Source organism: Cydia fagiglandana, chromosome 9, assembly GCF_963556715.1.
Source record: "Cydia fagiglandana chromosome 9, ilCydFagi1.1, whole genome shotgun sequence".
In the NCBI taxonomy this organism is placed as follows: Eukaryota; Metazoa; Arthropoda; class Insecta; order Lepidoptera; family Tortricidae; genus Cydia; species Cydia fagiglandana.
In genome coordinates this window covers 6,666,962-6,684,413 of record NC_085940.1, presented here as the reverse complement: position 1 = coordinate 6,684,413, position 17,452 = coordinate 6,666,962, and the positions used below count along the sequence as shown (strand labels likewise).

Sequence of the window (17,452 nt, the reverse complement as noted above, 5' to 3'; positions counted from 1 at the left end):
TTTATCTCTTTTCGAGGCAACATTTTAACTTTCGGAGTTTCTGTAGGATATTAATAATATTGATATTTATTGAAATCAAATTTTACAGCATTACAGCTAACACCAATGCACTGTAAAATCAAGTAGTAAAATTAAGTACCTAAGTAATAATAAAGCGATTAATAAGCTACTAAGATATTACATGTTTGATTCGCAAAAACGTAAAAAATCTTTAAAAAGTTTATGACTTTCGTGAATACGTAGCCGCAATGTTTTTTATGATTTTAAGTAGGCAAACTTGCAGATGCATCTCCTGACGCTAAGTTATTACTGTCGTCCAGGGGCACCTGCAACACTTAAGGATGACTCACGTAAGACCGGGCCGTGTCCGGGCCGGAGCTTCCAGAGCATCGTTTTCTATGGAAAGCATCACGTGATCACCTGTCATGTCATAGAAAAGTAAGCCCCGGAAGCTCCGGCCCGGACACGGCCCGGTCTAGCGTGAGTCATATTTTAAGGGGTTGACGGGGTTGCTGCCTTTACGATGCAGTGCATTCAGGCAGCAGAGTTTTTGAAAAATCGTAGTAATTTTTTAGATCATAATACGGTTGCCAAAAAATATGAATAGAGATCTTCAGGCCTTTCTCTAGTAACATAATTTTGATTGAATTGTCCATATTTTTTATTTTATTTTATTGCATGATTGTAAATATTATTAGTTTAGGATACTTTAAGACTTATTTTGTAAGCAATTAATTGTACATGCCATGTATGGTAGATTTTCAGCGGACATTTTATTTTTTGTGTAACATCCAATTGTTCTTACCTGAAATCGTGCAAAATAAATATCATTTATCATTTATTTACCATTTGATTCGAAACCTGATTCAACATCTTTCACTCTACGGGGTGATTCATGAGACGTGAGCAGGACTAATCCTGCACACTCAGTAACTGATAATTGATCGATCACCGTTGTATTTAGGCAAAACAACAACACTTTTTCCTATTTTTTAACTTTTTGGTGAGGGCAAATTTAATTATCTACAATCATGGTCATCCTACAAGACCTAATTAATAAACATCTCTACAGTAATGACAGCATTTTGATTGCGAAGAAAATAAACTGTCAAACTTGAGTGAGATACGAGTTTTCTAAAGTAACCAGACCGTGATGACAGTGATTTAATTCAATTTGACACAGAATATCATTGTAGTTTAGTATACTAATTTTAGGGTGACCATGCATGTCGTAAATAAATTAATAACTTTTTTTTCAACAAGACTAGAAAGTTAACGTTAACCTCACTAACTGATACGAAGCAGTTGCTTATAATTTACGAAATGCGCAGTGTTAGTCCTCCTCACGTCTCCTGAAACACCCTGTATAGAAAAAAAATACGATTTAAATTCATTTTAAAACAGACAGAAAATGTAATTATTATTTGTACTAACGTACCTATTTGTTACCCAGCCCAGTGAAGAAGGCCCAGCTATGCCAGAAGGCCGAGCACGAGTTCCCGGGCATGCCGTGTGGCATCATGGACCAGTACGTCGTCACGATGGCGAAGAAAGACCACGCCCTTCTCATTGATTGTCGGTGAGTGTTACCCAGCCCAGTGATGAAGGCCCAGCTGTGTCAGAAGGCCGAGCACGAGTTCCCAGGGATGCCGTGCGGCATCATGGACCAGTACGTCGTCACGATGGCGAAGAAAGACCACGCCCTTTTCATTGATTGTCGGTGAGCGTTACCCAGCCCAGTGATGAAGGCCCAGCTGTGTCAGAAGGCCGAGCACGAGTTCCCAGGGATGCCGTGCGGCATCATGGATCAGTACGTCGTCACGATGGCGAAGAAAGACCACGCCCTTATCATTGATTGTCGGTGAGTGTTACCCAGTATAAAGATATAATCACCTGCAAATCTCAAGAATGCAGCTCATAATTTTCATATTGTATGGCCTCTCTTTTGCACAAACTTCTTTATATTACTACTATTTTATATTATACCTACGTGTACCTACCTACCATATCATTAATTAATTACATTTGTCACCGATGCTATTCATAAAGCGAAATCATTTAACGGGAACTAATTCCCTTGCATTATTTTACTTACAAGGAAAGTTAAATAAAAACTTGTAAAATACTGGAAACATGATCAAGGTTAAAGTAACAGTTTCACCATAGGCCGTGACGCCATCAAATAGCAATTCTAAGTTTAAGTATGCCTATAACATCCTCGAAACGTCAGATCAGATAAAAAGTTCACTTAGCAGTTTCCCGCTGGCTCAGTGATAGCTAGGGTTGTCACCCTAACCGCAATTTAGTTAAGTATCCGTATCTTATAAGATAATATCCTCCTGACACTCGGGTTTCAAAATTTAACTCTGTCGAGTTGGCAAAGAGTCAAAAGTTAATTGGGGTCTTTGTACTACGTATAGGACGCCGGTCGTTAGGAGGATATAATGTATGTAAAATAAATATGTATTAATGTAACTTGACAACAGATAACTCTGTGAGGTAATTGACGCATGACTTAATAAGCAAAAGGGTTTATTACAAAAAAACATGGCAGCCGGCGTTATGGATGCCTTTATCCAACTTTATCCACGTGATAAAATAACTGACACTTTTTAATACTGTGGGATAGAAAGTGACGGACACCGTTTTATCACGTTGTAGACAAGAACGACCATCATTATGATTAGATTATACAGGTTTACCACATGCACTTACTTGTAGGTTTGTTATGAATTAATTGGACAAGTTTTTCTTATAATAAAATAGACTCTTCCTAAAGACCTAAAATTAAGAAATTAGGCAGCCTTGGCAACCGTAAAGAAGCTGTAGGCAAGAAAGGGCACTCGTAAAATTAATGAAGGTCAGTAAAAAGGCAAATGGATTGTGATCCGGCAAATCGATCTCTTAATAGGATAAGTTCGGTCTCGTTTGCATGTTAAGCCTAGCGGAAGGCCTCTATAAAAGCCTCCTATAAACTCTGTGTATCTAAGACCCATTACGGAGCGAGGGGTATCGTATATCATACAGAACATTAAAACAAATGTTGGGATAGACGAAAAGGCCACAATAATTAAAATATGCAAAGACGAGTTTGTACCCACACTGGTAACTGTATGTCTGTTAGGAGTGTTAGGTACTGTTTGTACCACCCATAACCGAACTGCTTTGATTGTTATTGGTATATATCATTTAATGAAGGTATTTTCCGGAATTATCCGATCCGATCTTCAAAAAAGGAGAAAAAGATACCGAACTCACGCAGTATAAGCATCGCAGTCATTTTCGATATAAATAATATAATTATGTATGTCGAATCTTATCTACGAGCACCTGAAAAAATGCTAACATAGATAAATATTAATATGGCTTTATAATATAATAACATACTAAAACTCTAGCCGTATAGTTAATTATGTCCAAGCAATAGTCAACCATATAAAAAATAAGAATGCAGCTGTCGGGATTCTGCTTATATTTTTGGTTGGTTGGTTAGTCTGCAAAAATCAAATTTAGTATACAGAAACAGTCCACATGCTGGAGTCATAAGATTCGGTGTTAAAATTTCTTAAATAATAAAAGCCGAGGAAAAACCACCACATATTTAAACGTAAATTAAAGAACTTGCTTACACAGGAATTACATTACATTACACTATTGAATACCGCTTTTTCATTACCTACATATCAACTATAATTGGATCTTCGAAAAAAGTCAAACGCAGAAGCATAGCTGTGGTGATATACCTACATCAAATTGTGTCGTCCAAATCCAGCGAAGAAAATGGCGAATACGTTTCTCTAAGCGGTTGTCTACTTTGCCTATTAATTTTCTTTCTTAAAGAAAGAAGCCTCATGCCTTAGCAGTCTGACGGGTATTCAATCTTTCTTATCAATTCTATTTTTTAAACGCATTAGATTAGAAGATTAATAGCTGTAACTCTAATAACCCGTTTGATTTTTTGTGGTTTTGTTGTACCTATTTACTTATATTAAACTTAAAACATCGATTTGAGCTTTCATAATCCTACTTTACCTATCTGCCTATATCCGCCTTTTAGTAATAGCTTTTTTGAAAGGAAACCTTTAACTTTGAACGTGAAACGCTGAGTCACAACCATTAGTCAAAATATTAAGGTGCCTGCCCAAAAAGTTAGCAAGCATATTAAAACTCTGTACTTTTTTATTGATATCTTGATATTTCTTTTTATTTAACTTCTTAATTGCCGTTAAGTTCAAAGTAGGCTTGGATTTCTTGTTTACATTAAGAAATTACTTCTAAAGAAATATATTTTTTACGACAAAACGTACTTATGAGTGCTCAATGACATAATTAGACCAGGCGTACAGTCGTAAACACTTAAACGCCCATTAACTAGTATTTATTTTAGATTAAGTTTTTGGGAGGTAACACACGGTGATATTTTTCAGTAAAAACCTAAACGAAAACCTCACAACACATCTTACGAATGCACGACTGGTCAGCGTGAACGGAACGCAACTGTCACACTAGTGGAGAAGTGATAGGGAGTGATGACTAAGGTACGCTACGGAGCGTTTAAGATTGGCACGTTGGCTACGTACCCAGTTAATATGTCTAAGATTGAGCATTTCGTACCTTACCACATTTTGCACTTCCTTTCTAAGTGAACTAGCTGGTCGGGAACTACCAGCGTAGTAACAGTAATGAAGATAAACTTTGAAAAATCTCCTCAAATTGGATTTTCACGGTGGCTGACACGCCTGTGGCCGCAGCTATAATTACCAACGTGATAATGTGGTTTTAGTATTAACAAGTTGCAGTGGTTTTAGTAATTACAGGTTGCAAAAAATGGACATCTAAATTTATATAATATACACGGTGTAACATGAGGAAACCGAATAATTTTAACCACGCATTTCTGAGGTAAAAAATGTAATATGAGTTAAGGTCAATTCCGCCAAAGAAAAAAATTTTTTGTTTTGTTTTTTTCACGTTTTTGAATGTATTTGTACTTAATAAATAAATGTTATTGGTAAACATGTCACTTAAAATTGATTTTTACATTTTTTTTTTCCTAAATCCCACTTTTTGCAAAGTGTTTCTTGTCACTTTTGACATCTATCGATAAGGATATTTAGACTACGTCCCATAGCAGCAACATCACCATCAAAAAGGCCTTTTACACTATGTAACAATAAAAACTTGTTTATTTTTTAATTAATATTATCTCTGAAACTAGGCGAATTAAAAAAAAGTTTATAGGACATTTTTGTCTCTAAATATGATCAGGAATACGATGTTAAAATTATTCGGTTTACTCATGTTACACCGTGTATACAGCGGTGTGTGTATTTTTTTACGCCGACTTATAAAAAAGGATGAGATAACCAAGCAAATAAAATATTCCAACGACTTCAAAAACAGACACATCAAAACAGTGACATTCTACAACTATACTAGGTATATACTTTTTTTTGAAGTTTATAGCTTCAATATATTTATTAGTGCATTCGAACTTAATATACATACTTATAAAAACATAATTAAATAACTAACCTACAAAACTTAAACTATATCTAAAAATAAATAAAACTAAACTTAAAATAAATGATTACAAAATATCCACCTGCGGCATGGTGCCGTAGATGCTGGCAGCATTTCCTCGCTGTATCGCAATACTTATTCTTTGCGCGAGTTATACTAGTTAAGTAGGTACTAACACTAACGTGTAACTATCTAGTAGGTACGTATGAAATAGTTAACGTTATTGTACCAAGGGATTCAGGTCTAGAGTAAATAAATATTCGCTCATAATATATCATAGGCCTATTCAACCAATGTATATGTATAGTGGAGCTAATAGGTAACTTTGGTAAGAAGCCTAGAGCCTTTGTTCCCTTAGAGAATTCCAATAAAAAGTCAGATTACAAATAATAGGAGAGTATGTCACAAAAGGGTGGCACGTAGACCTAATGTGATGGAACAAACGACGGTAAGGTCAGGGTCAGACCAAGACTGTCGCTGTTTTTTGCTAAATCGGTTCTCTTTGCTATAAGAGACTATATAAAAAGAAGTCTCTTTGATTTTCTCAGGTCGGTTATCAGATAATTATAATAATACAATGACAGACGTCTCGTAAATTTTATATTTTATACGTTTTTATTGTTAAAACTATTGTGTTTTTTTGCCATCAAATAAATTGGCACAGATGGACATGACAGAACTATAACGGTTTCGTTTTTATTAGGGTTCCGTACCCAAAGGGTAAAACGGGACCCTATTACTAAGACTTCGCTGTCCGTCCGTCCGTCCGTCCGTCTGTCACCAGGCTATATGTACAGTTGAAATTTTCACAGATGATGTATTTCTGTTGCCGCTATAACAACAAATATTAAAAACAGAATAAAATAGAGATTTAAATGGGGCTCCCATACAACAAACGTGATTTTTGACCAAAGTTAAGCAACGCCGGGAGTGGTCAGTACAGTACAGTACAGTACAGTACAGTACAGTACAGTTTTTTTTTTGCTTTTTTTTTTTGCTATATGGTACGGAACCCTTTGTGCGCGAGTCCGACTCGCACTTGCCCGGTTTTTTGCTAAATCGGTTCTCTTTGCTATGAGACGTATGAGACTATATAAAAAGAAGTCTCTTTGATTTTCTCAGGTCGGTTATCAGATAATTATAATCTATCTTCTATATCTATATCTATATCTATATCTATTCTATATACATATAATAAAGCTGTAGAGGGTCGAAAGTCTGTACATGGAAGATATTTGAAAAAAAGTTGGCTGGGGATACTTAGAATCGATAACAGAACACGTTCCAACAGTTTTTAGAATTTTTGTCTGTTTGTCTGTTTATCTGTTTATCTGTTTATCTGTTTGTCTGTTTATTTGAACGCGCATCACGTGAAAACGGCTGAACGGATTCTGATGCAAACTTTACTAATCTGTCGAGAAAATCTCCGACCAGGTTATAGGCTATAAAAATTCAACCCCTAAAAGGGGGGGTAGCCACAACACCCGCTTGATTTAAGTTTGCCCCTGAATCTTATGGCGCTACTTAGGAAGGAGGGGCAAACTTTTTTCAAATATGTGCTGCCACTATTGAGTACCCTGAAAAACTAACAGATGGCGCTGAATTTAATACGTAGTGACATGAATAAGCCACCGAGGAAGGATTTTGCCAAATTAACTCTATGTTTAGAAGACCGGGTATCAACAAATTTAATTGAATAATTATGTTGATTTAATAATACAACAAAATTAAACAAATTAATTGCCCCTAATTGCACAGTGCCGTCTTTTTACACTTCACGACTGCCCAAAAGAAAGACGAGTGTATGTAGGTATATATTTATTTATGTGAGTTTCTTTATTCCGCCTTAACTTCTGAATGCCTTAACCGATTTAGACGTACGATACATCATAAGAGTACTTACGTCCGCCGTTAGCCGCATCGGGCGTAACCCGACGCACGTGGCGCGCTGTACCAGTTCCAAAGCCGGGCGCCTTAGGCGCCCTCATACTAAAAGTGTCAGGCGTAGCCCCACGTACGTGTCACGCTGTACGCTTACCAAAGCCGGGCGCCTTGGGCGCCCTCATACTCAAAGCATCGGGCGTAACCCGAAGCACGCGGCGCGCTGTGCCAGTTCCAAAGCCGGGCGCCTTCGGCGCCCTCATACTAAGAGAGTCGGGCATAGCCCGATGCACTCATACTCAAAGAGTCGGGCGTAGACCGATGTACGTGCCACGCTATACGCTTACCAAATCCGGGCGTCTTCGGCGCCCTCATACTCAAAGCATCGGGCGTGACCCGACGCACGTGGCGCGCTGTACCAGTTTCAAAGCTGGGAGCCTTCGGAGCCCTCATACTAAAAGAGTCGGGCGTAGCCCGATGCACTCATACTCAAAGCGGCGGGCGTAGCCTGACGTACGTGGCGCACTGTACGCGTTCCATAGCCGGGCGCCTTCGGCGCCCTCATACCAAAAAAGTCGGGCGTAGACCGCGACGTACGTGCCACGCTGTACGCTTACCAAATCCGGGCGTAGTCGGCGCCCTCATACTCAAAGCATCGGGCGTAACTCGACGCACGTGGCGCGCTGTACCAGTTCCAAAGACGGGCGCCTTAAGTGCCCTCATAGTAAATGAGTCGGGCGTGGCCCGATGTATGTGGCGCGCTGAAGCGGACCAAAGCCAAGCGACTACGACTTTCTCATACTAAAAGTGTCAGGCGTAGCCCGACGTACGTGTCACGCTGTACGCTTATAAAAGCCGGACGCCTTTGGCGCCTTCATACTCAAAGCGTCGGGCGTAATCCGACGTAGGTGGCTCGCTGTACGCGTTCCAAAGCCGGGCGCCTTCGGCGCCCTCATACTCAAAGCGGCGATCGTAGCCCGACGTACGTGGCGCGCTGTACGCGTCCCATAGCCGGGCGCCTTCGGCGCCCTCATACCTAAATCGTCGGGCGTAGCCGGACGTACGTGGCGCGCTGTTCGCTTTTCAAAGCCGGGCGCCTTCGGCGCCCTCATACTAAAAGAGTCGGGAGTAGACCGACGTACGTGCCACGCTGAACGCCTACCAAAGCCGGGCGCCTTCGGCGCCCTCATACTCAAAGCGTCGGGCGTAATCCGACGTACGTGGCTCGCTGTACGCGTTCCAAAGCCGGGCGCCTTCGACGCCCTCATACTAAAAAAGTCGGGCGTAGACCGACGTACGTGCCACGCTGAACGCCTACCAAAGCCGGGCGCCTTCGGCGCCCTCATACTCAAAGCGTCGGGCGTAATCCGACGTATGTGGCTCGCTGTACGCGTTCTAAAGCCGGACGCCTTCGGCGCCCTTATATACTAAAAGAGTCGGGTATAGACCGACGTACGGTACGTGCCACGCTGTACGCAGTGTACGCCTACCGAAGCCGCTTACTGACACACACTGAATTCCACGCGGGCGGAGCCGCGGGCACAGCTAGTAATACAATAACAGATGGATGGATAAGCATCACTTACCTATTGTTGATCTTTGTGTAATTTATTAATTAGTTACTCGCTGTTTTTCATTGTAAAATTCGAATATATTAATGAAACTATAGGTCTAAACTTAAGTATGTCATCTCTGTTTGTAAGACTGTTTGTTTCTGAAAAAAAAAACATACGTCTCGTAAATATTATTTGCTATAATTATATGTTATACGTTTTTATTGTTAAAACTATTGTGTATTTGTCATTAAATGAATTGGCACAGAAAGATTTTTTGGGTACTGAATCCTAAAAAGGTTAACCCGACAATATTTTTTTATGAAGTTTGGCAGCCCTAATGATAACTTTTTCACGACCGACAAGAAGATGTAAGAAAGGGCACTAAAATTAGGAAAGGTCAGTAAAAAGGGCAACCAAATGGATTGTAATCCGGCAAACGAGCTCTTAATCGGATTAGTACCTACTTTCAATGAGATAGATTCTATTTGGTGCCAAACGTGAGCACCAATCAGTGTTAGTGGCTGATGCTATTTGGTGCCGCAATTAATAAGGAGTAATATAAATTTTATTTTTGACAAATAATAGCTGGAATCATTACGAAAGTTATCATACGAGTAAAATGATTGATTATTACAAAATATAAACTGATGATTATTTATCAATACTTACGAGTTATCAATACGAGTTAAATGAATGATTATTACTGTGATGTTAGAAATTCGTTATTCGGATTTATCTGCCTTAAGCTTTTAACTATTAAGTAGCTTATTAGCTTTAAATAGCAATTTTCCTTAATAGGATAGGTACCCTTAATGTCGAGCCACAATGATCTAATAATCATAATAATTATTTATGTACCTGCCAAAACAGTTGGCACAATATTTTTATGTCCTTTAATTTTACTGGGATGTAATATTATAATTCATATTTATCTTAATCTCTTTAATATTTGGTTTTATTTATCTTCTTAATTAATTTAAGCGAAGTTTGTAAGTCGGATTGAATTTCTTGTTTACAATAAGAACTCCCATAAGGCCCATCACTCGATGCGCGAGACCTCAGGCGGTTTTTAATTTTATTCTCTGTGTTGCAATAAGAACTTTTCACCACACCAGCTCGGAAAGGCTTACTTTGCACTTCAAAAACTGATAGCAAAGTTGCATTTTATTCACATGTGAGGCAAAGTAATCAAATGCAAATTTTGAGTTGTTTTCTCATATTTGCTGGTAGAATTGACTTTTAAATGATGATTTTGGATGATAAATATTTAATAACATTCATTTGGATTTGATTTGGTTTGATTTTGTTTGATATTTTACATTTAATATTTGCTTCGGGTTGGTGTGGTGAAAAAGAACTTTGTTCGGAAATGTTAATGCAGTTTACTTGCAGTAGCTACAGTAGTGTATAGCTTAGGATAGGTTAGGTCTTGTTTGTAACAGCGTATCTAAGCGAACTGGACATGATGTGCAATGCTTTTAAAATACATTAAAATTTATTTTTCAATCAATCAATGGCGGCAACTTTGACAGGCGGTACACGGTAGTGCTATAGCGACGTACGTACTTTCTCATTTCAACCAGTATATATTTATCTATATAAGTATGTTTATATCGTCGCCTAGTACCCCTAGTACAAGCTATGCTTAGTTTGGGGCTAGGTCGATCTGTGTAAGATGTCCCCAATATTTATTTATTTATTTATTTTAATCGTAAGCAAAACCTTACGTATACCTACTTAGTAATAGATAAATACGCGATACAAAGAAATTTCAAAATATTTAATGTTGTTGTACCAAATGGATCTATGTCTGAATATATTCGCACGTATCGTACTCGGACGATACGGGCATAAACTAGCAGCAGTGCCCCGTAGCTTAGCAAAGACGGCAAAAGCTATACACGTCATGGGCCCCTCTGTGTATAATAATCTACCATCAGTAATAACAGACGCACCTAGTTTGTTAATTTTTAAAAATAAACTTAAAGCTTGGCTTGTTGAGCGGTCGTTCTATAATATAGAAGAATTTCTGACTTCGAAATATTAATGATAAAAATAGAAATCTACGCAAGTAGCTAATGTATTTAATTTTAATTTCTAATGTTATATGTACTAGTTATGTAAGCTGACTTGTAATTACCTATTACCAATAAAGAATGAGTATGAGTATGAGTATGAGTATAACATAGGTCTAAAACGAATGTACATTCATTAGAGTGCAGCTAATAAGTTTTGTTAGAAGCCCTCAGCTTTATCCCTTAAAGATTTCCAATCAAAAGTCTGTCTAAAAATACGTAAAATATTAAATGATGTCACCGAAGGGTGACACGTATTTAATCAAACAAACGGCTTTAAGGTCAAATCAAGGTTGCCGCGTACTTTGCTCAAGTAGTCTGACAGTACCAAGGGGTTTTGCCTCCATTATAGTCAGGCACATTTTCTTTATGTAGGTAATATCACGTAACGATAGCGAACTAATATTTACAGTCAGACATCCAACTCCACAGTCTGATAATCCACTATACTAGGGGTGCGAAACTCCTGAGATCGGCCAAACTCGGCTCCGCTCGGCTCAGCAATGCTCCGAGCAATTATTAGGGTTGGCACCACTTGACTTCCTTTTGCGTGCACGACCACAGATAAGATAATCACTTGAATTTTGACAACCCTAAATAGCCGAAAGGGATAGTGCCATATATTAGAAAGGGATAGCAAGATTCGACCCTAAACCGCTGTCAAACTTCGGTTTTGTAGGAAGTTTCCTTTCTGTACGATAGTACTATTATTTATTCTGTGACTATACCATACTATACAGAACAATATCCAACTGCGCCTACATTGTTTGAATTTTCTAGGTAAGGTAGGTTGTACTGTACATGTCATCATGAAACTTAAGTCATTGTCAATAGAGGTGACAGCAGGGTGTCATCTATTGGGCATTAGCATGTCGAGCACTAGTACGTTTACTTACTAAAAGTCCGTTCTAAACAAAATATTCCGAGAACCTTTCAACTTTTCTAAAATTTTCCGCTTCTTGCACATCTGAAAAATCAGCTATTGTATTTTTTCCCTTCCTCTAGGAATCGTGCAAATTCGCTCATATTCTAGAAGAAGCTTGCGTTGGATCCGTTCAAAAGCACACATCAGACAAGCGTTTATGGCAACTTCATTGAATTAATATTGTTTAACAGGTCCCTCGAAAGCACCCAAGTGCCCATCACGTGCAGCGACACCGTCATCCTCGTGATCAACTCTAATGTGAAACACCAGCTGACCGGCAGCGAATATCCCCAACGCCGTGCGCAGTGTCAGAAAGCTGCCGAGTTACTAGGCTTCCCTTCGCTAAGAAACGCTACTAGAGAACACGTTGAAGGTAAGAGGCATCCCTAGTGAACTCTCGTGACGTCTCGTCATTCCCATTTTTCAACCTAATTTGAATTTTCACATAATAAAGGCTAATGTATACCGTAAAACGGGGTGAGCAGGTTTCGCGGGGAGAGTTGGGTTATGAATGGGGAGAGAAGGTTTGAGAGGGGGGTGAGAAGGGATTTTAAGGCTACTGCTACAAAAATAATGTATTCCAATTTAAAATGGGGCTATAGTAATACGCATAATAAAAAAAATCGATCCAACAATCTTCCAAAATCACCTTTGTATGAAAAACCCTCTCACCCCAAATACGAGGAACTACGGGGTGAGGCGGGTTTTCCTCTTTATCGTCAAAGTTATGAAATGGAACTACCCAAAATAAAATACAAACTAAAATGCAAACGTCCGAACCACTTATTATACACACTATTCAGTTTTCACATGTAAAAATAAAATTTTATCGAGGTTTGAAAGTCAAATTTCACCCAACTCACCCCATTTTACGGTATATATTGAATGCTTAAAATAGCCTTTGTAAAAGTTATTTCATTTCTTTATATCATAGGAAATATTTTATATTCATAACTCGACCCGTGTTCTCGTTGGTGCGTGCCGGATGCCGGATGTCGAATATCAGTGTCAATTGTCAAATTTCGCATGCTACTTGATATCGAACGATATGGCAGTCAGGGCCGACTCTCGTTATGGTAACATTCCATTTCTAACCGCAGCTGCACTACCGGTACTGAACGCGTCGCATTTCCATATAGTAAAATTGACAGTAATGCAGCTGCGGTTAGAAATGGAATGTTACCCTTAAAGTGACATTCCATTTCCAACTGCAGCTGCAATACTGTTCATTTTACTATGGAAATTGACAATGACAGCGACGCGTTTCCATAGTAAAATGAACAGTATTTTGCAGCTGCAGTTGGAAATGGAATGTCACTCTTAGTCTCCGGAAAAGAACAGCATTTGCGTGACATGCGTGGAGAAAGTTTTGATTTACCGCCATTTGACGTTCAGACCGTTCAGTTTATCTGCTTATTAGTTTGTATATATGTAGTTAAATAGTTCGTTTTTATTATAAACTATAGCACCATTTTCATACAGGTAAATGAGCGAAAGTATTACGAAACTCACTTTGTTCGTTCCATAAACCCACACTCGTATTTTAATGCATATAATTATGTAGCAGTCATATAAACTACTATTAGCACACACGCTCTAACACGACAGACTTCTAGCGTTTGTTGTGTTTGGGTGCGTTGCGTTTTTAGACGTGAGCGTAGATAGGTGTCTTTGAGATAGAGGAGCGAACAGGTCAAAATGAGTACAGTCACCTGCAATAATATGTTACTCTTCGAAGGCCGCAAAAATATGATACGCTCTTATGAGTCTACAAATAAAATAGTGTCGGATATTTTTGCGGCCTTCGTTGTGTAACATATTATTGCAGGTGACTGTACATTTTAACCTAGTTTTACGTTATTGTTTGAAGAAACCTCACTTTTGACACTGACATGTCTGATCCATGTCGTATTTTTAGCAAATTATTGACGTATCTTGACCTATCATTCCGATTGTCGGGTTGTCCTCTAGGCCCTCCCTTTACATGCAAGCTGTAGCTATAATTAAATCGTGTCAAACATGTACCTTGGAGACAATGCCCGTTGTAATTTACATATTATAATTTCCCTTGTGTTTAGCTTTGGCACTGGCACGGACACACCGAATTCAAGGTCATACCAATGTCTAAATTAGTTATTTATTATACAAGTGCGAAAACGAGAAGAGAGTGTTTTAAATACCCACGAGTTGTGAATTACTTATTTGCACGTGTATCGTACAACGTTTTAAGTACAGTCAGTTGCAGAGTAAATGTGCCCCCCTGCATAGAAGTTTGTATGCAAAGGTGCTAAGTTAATTGTATCGCTGACTGTACATATGGCCCTTTTTCGACATGGTTACGTAATGTGCTTAATATAGCACAGGGTGTCGTGATGGAGCACCAGATGTCCTGTAAAGGAAGTTATTACTTGTAGGTACTTCAATTAAACTTCCATAATTATTACTTTGAGTGTTCTTCCATGAAACTCGATCGCTGATGTATAATCGTGAAGGCTCGGCCAAGAATAGTTTAGTTTCTAACCAGTCAGATCATCTAACGGATTTACTTAACGGTTTATTTAACAAAAAGTGTATAAAGGGTTACTTTTTTACCGGTACAATAAATTTTACCACATCATTGGTATCGATAATAGATCACATTGCACAAATATATTTTTTATTTTTTTATTTCGCATCAATTAATTTATCCTTCACCAATTTAGTAACTTCTGGTTGCACTAAGCCGCTCGCTAAATCGCGCGCGATGACGTAAACAAACAGTTGCCAGTTCGTGCGTTTGCTAATTGATGCGTAAGGCATCCACATTTTCTAGTACTTTAGCGGATAAGTTCGGGCATTGGTATTTTTGTTTTTTTGTTCCCAAATAGTAGTAACAAAGAATGCTGGTATTTTTTATTTTTGGCAACAATTACGTATGTTGATTTATTGTACTGGTAAAAAAGTAACCCTGTATATGGAATACTGGCATACTAAGGTTAGGCATGTCTCGTGGAGTCAGTTGAAACGATGAAAACTGAAAACGCATATACTGGAGTTTCTAGAATATCTAAGTAATATTCCAAAACAATAATATGTGACGTTCCACGGTAAAAGGTACCTTATGGCGGTTGGCACTTACGTCACATAGCGCCGCAATAATATTGGAGCGGTGTTAATAATAGCGTAAGCGCCAACCGCCATAAGGTACCTTACACGTGGGACGTCACATATGTTCATTCAAAACAAGATAAATCACAATTTAGGTTACAAAACATCTATGCTATCTGTTACTACTCGTAAAAGAAGCGCTGTCGGTGAATTCGCAATGAATCCACCACCTATAAATTAAATTGCCTGATATCAAAAATAATTGAAAACCCAATGCGTTGGACATCATTTTTTAATTTATTTCCGGGTAAGGACTAACTTGAAACCATTTACTTAGAGTTAGACCGTAAAAAGCCTGCAGCGATTTTGATAGCCCACGCAGTGCAAGTGTCATTTTAAACGTCAAACTTCTATGAAATTATGACGTATAAATAACACTTCCACTGCGTGGGCTATCAAATCCGCTGCAGAATTTTATTGGTGCGACTATACAACTTAAAGGACGTCATTATTTAGGTGTACGATGTCCTAAATCTAGAGTCTAACGTATAAATTTTAACCCGCTTCTAATTTAAAGAATACTATAAGAGATGAAAATCTTATTGTCAAATTTATATTTACGAGATCGATTTTTATTGCATATCTAAATTTATGCAGCAACAATGTGCATGAGCCCCTAACACTGATTGGTGCTCACGGTTCGTATCAAAATAAGTTAAAATTAAAACCATATCTAAATAATTGATATAACAGAATCGGCCAGAATCATAATTCTGTGCTAGAGATGAATCTCGCTTGACCTATCCTAAACGTAGTAGATATGATAAGTATTATGGAATACATGCAAGCTGAAAGATAACGTACAAATAGCAACACATCTAACTGTACTTCGGTGGACCTTATTACAAAAGGCATAAGGTCCACCGATGTACAGTTAACAGTGTGGGCGTAATATGAGACTATGTTGGATGCCATAAATGAGATGTGTGTAATGTCAGTGTCAAAATGGGCGTAACTTTTGAATTACGTAAAGTCGCCGTCAGATATAACGAAGCGACCAAGGTTCTCTAAAATATCTGAGCGTAAGAGCCAACAGGAGTGGTCATTTCCCCATACAAACGTACTCTACTGTTTCCTCCGTGGGTTTTGATGCTAGAGCAATGATTTTTTCAACACAGATTAATATTGTCAATATCTGTGTCTGACCGTTTTGCTTTTTTGATATTTTTGTTTTTTAAGGCGCTAGAGGCCTAGAGCCCTTCAAAAATGGCCTCATCGACTATGCCGCAATGAGAGGCGTAGTATTCAAAACTGATATCAATTAGCCAAAAAAGCAAAACGGTGCGACGCAGATAATTTCATAATAATTTAGATTTACAAATTTGGTTACGATTTTGTAAGTTTTGGAGGAGGAAACAGTCAGAGTACGAAACCTCGATTTTTGAGATTTTTACGCAGGATTTTTCGCCTTGTCCTTATCGCACTAGTTTTAGGAGCCGCTTCCGTTAGCGAGACGGGTATATTTACCTAAAATATTTAAAACTCAGCTCCTGTTTCGTCTTAACGTTTTGATATTGGAGGCTTTTTTCAGGTGTTCGTGAACCTTGGCCTCTCGGATATATCTGACGGTACAGCGATCTGCAGTAAAGCATGGACAGATTGCCTTTAAAGCTTGGAAGATTATGAATGAATTTATTGATAAAGTCGACATACAATTTTGCAGCTAAGTGTACAAGCCCACTCAGTATGCAAGCAAGGTGGGGTAGAGTAATAGAATGCAGCGTATAGTCACAGAATCTAAAACTTTTATGGACAAGATGACTTTATATCAAAATTGATAGACGAATGCGCAGTGTGTTTCGAATTGTGGTTTTGTGGGTTGTAAACTGCAAAAAAGATGGTAAAATGGTTCTTAATACAACAAACAATTTTAAAGGAAAATACCAAGTATAAATGTGGTACCTACATTTAATATTTCTAAGGCAATTTCTAAGGTATTATTAACGATAATTAGTTACAGATTCGTATTAGTATAGGTAAGTAACTTTCACCGTTTCTTTGCAAGTCTTCAGCGTCTTATAATATTCTGCTAACATTTTTTTCTACCTTTGATTACAAGCAGGTTGAAAACTTTTAATGTGATTTCCAGTTTCATCGTTCACTTACTTTTAATAAGCTTCGATTTCAAGAAACGTCTTGATGTTTCTTCCTAGCGTTGTCCCGGCTTTTGCCACGGCTCATGGGAGCCCGCGGTCCCCTGGGGAACTACTAACTGTAGATTAGATTTCAAAATGTTAAAAGAGTAATATAATATTGCGATACCGTAATATGGGGTGAGTAGGGTCAAAACTGAAATTCAAACCTCGATAACATTTTGTTTTTACATATGAAAATTGAATGGTGTA

General features: G+C 38.3%; 1 protein-coding gene across 2 annotated transcripts in view; it reads left to right on the top strand.

Moving 5' to 3' along the window:
- The window catches only part of LOC134667177 (galactokinase-like), a 62,514-nt gene that overhangs the window by 31,117 nt on the left and 13,945 nt on the right, over positions 1 to 17,452 (top strand). The window contains exons 5-6 of one of the 2 annotated variants that reach the window (XM_063524496.1): positions 1,595 to 1,720; positions 12,152 to 12,333. In XM_063524496.1, the coding sequence (XP_063380566.1) occupies positions 1,595 to 1,720; positions 12,152 to 12,333 (308 nt within the window). The other variant, XM_063524495.1, reaches the window with a different exon arrangement.